The sequence below is a fragment of the Buceros rhinoceros genome, unplaced genomic scaffold (genome assembly GCF_000710305.1).
Source record: "Buceros rhinoceros silvestris isolate BGI_N320 unplaced genomic scaffold, ASM71030v1 scaffold12521, whole genome shotgun sequence".
Classification (NCBI taxonomy): Eukaryota; Metazoa; Chordata; class Aves; order Bucerotiformes; family Bucerotidae; genus Buceros; species Buceros rhinoceros.
The window spans coordinates 58053-59134 of record NW_010393725.1 but is presented as its reverse complement, the minus strand read 5'-3'; the positions used below and the strand labels follow the sequence as shown (position 1 = coordinate 59134).

Here is a 1082-nt window from a genome sequence, read left to right as displayed (position 1 = left end):
TTTTTGCTCCCTATTTACACGCAGTTTGCTCAGCCATTTTATTTTTTTCCTTCCCCCGAGTATGTAGCAAATATTTAAAAGAAAGAAAAGAAAGAAAGAGGGAAAAATAAATTCAGACGTCCTTTTGCTCGTTTTGATGCTCGCGAACTGTAATTTTTAGAAGCAAGAAATAGAAGGAAAAAAAAAAACCCCGAAGTTTTCTCCCCAAGGACCGAGACCATTCCACAAACTGAAGCGCTGCCAGCAGCATATGCTTTTTGCAAGAATAATTGAAACCATTAACTGGAGAGCACAGAATTCTTTTGAAAGTCTGCCAGTTATTTGCGAGTAACTTCGGCAGTGGCACAAAATATAACACTTATATTTTAACTTCTACAATTGCACTTTTAGGAGCTGGCCTCTAATTTGATTTTCAGTTGTTCTGATAAGATTTCTATTTTATGATTGGCTTTATGTTTAATTCTTGTTTAAACAAACACGATTTGACTTAAATGAAAACCTAAGTGCTGATGAATAGGAGTTCTACCAAAGCAACAAGTTAGTTATTTCTTCACGTTTAACTTGAATTCACTTTTTTACCCTTTTTTTAAAAAAAAAGAAGAAAAAATAAGATCAGCAGTAGCTACTGCCCTGCAGAAGGGTGCGATTGCTGGCGTTTTAATTTTTGTTTTTTAATATGGCTGTGAACGTCTCCCTGGTTCGTGATACAAAATGGCTGACGTTAGAAGTGTGTCGAGAGTTTCAGAGAGGGACTTGTTCTCGGTCTGATGCAGAGTGCAAGTTCGCCCATCCGTCACGGAGTTGCCATGTGGAAAATGGTCGAGTTATTGCCTGCTTTGACTCCCTAAAGGTGAGGACTGTCACGCGTGCTTTCCCGAAGCTCTTGATTTCCTTTCTTTTCCGAACGGCTCGGCGTGCCGGGTGTGGGATGTGCAGAACAACTGTGTGCTGCTCTGCTTCTGCAGGGAGGACGCTGTCGGTGCGGGGTGTCGCTGCCGAAAGCCAGGCTGAGGCTGGCATCAGGTGCCACCGCCTGGAGTGCCAGGCGTCGCGGGGGGAGCGAGGATTTTTACCTAGAGCGG

General features: G+C 43.0%; 1 protein-coding gene across 5 annotated transcripts in view; it reads left to right on the top strand.

Moving 5' to 3' along the window:
* LOC104501204 (muscleblind-like protein 3) overlaps positions 1-1082 on the top strand; it is a 55883-nt gene continuing 54801 nt past the window's right edge. For 3 of the 5 annotated variants that reach the window (XM_010144977.1, XM_010144976.1, XM_010144978.1), the window contains exon 1: positions 662-850. In XM_010144977.1, the coding sequence (XP_010143279.1) occupies positions 677-850 (174 nt within the window). In that variant the 5' untranslated portion in view covers positions 662-676. Of the gene's footprint in view, positions 851-1082 lie in introns of all 5 variants that reach the window. The other 2 variants (XM_010144975.1, XM_010144974.1) reach the window with 1 other exon arrangement.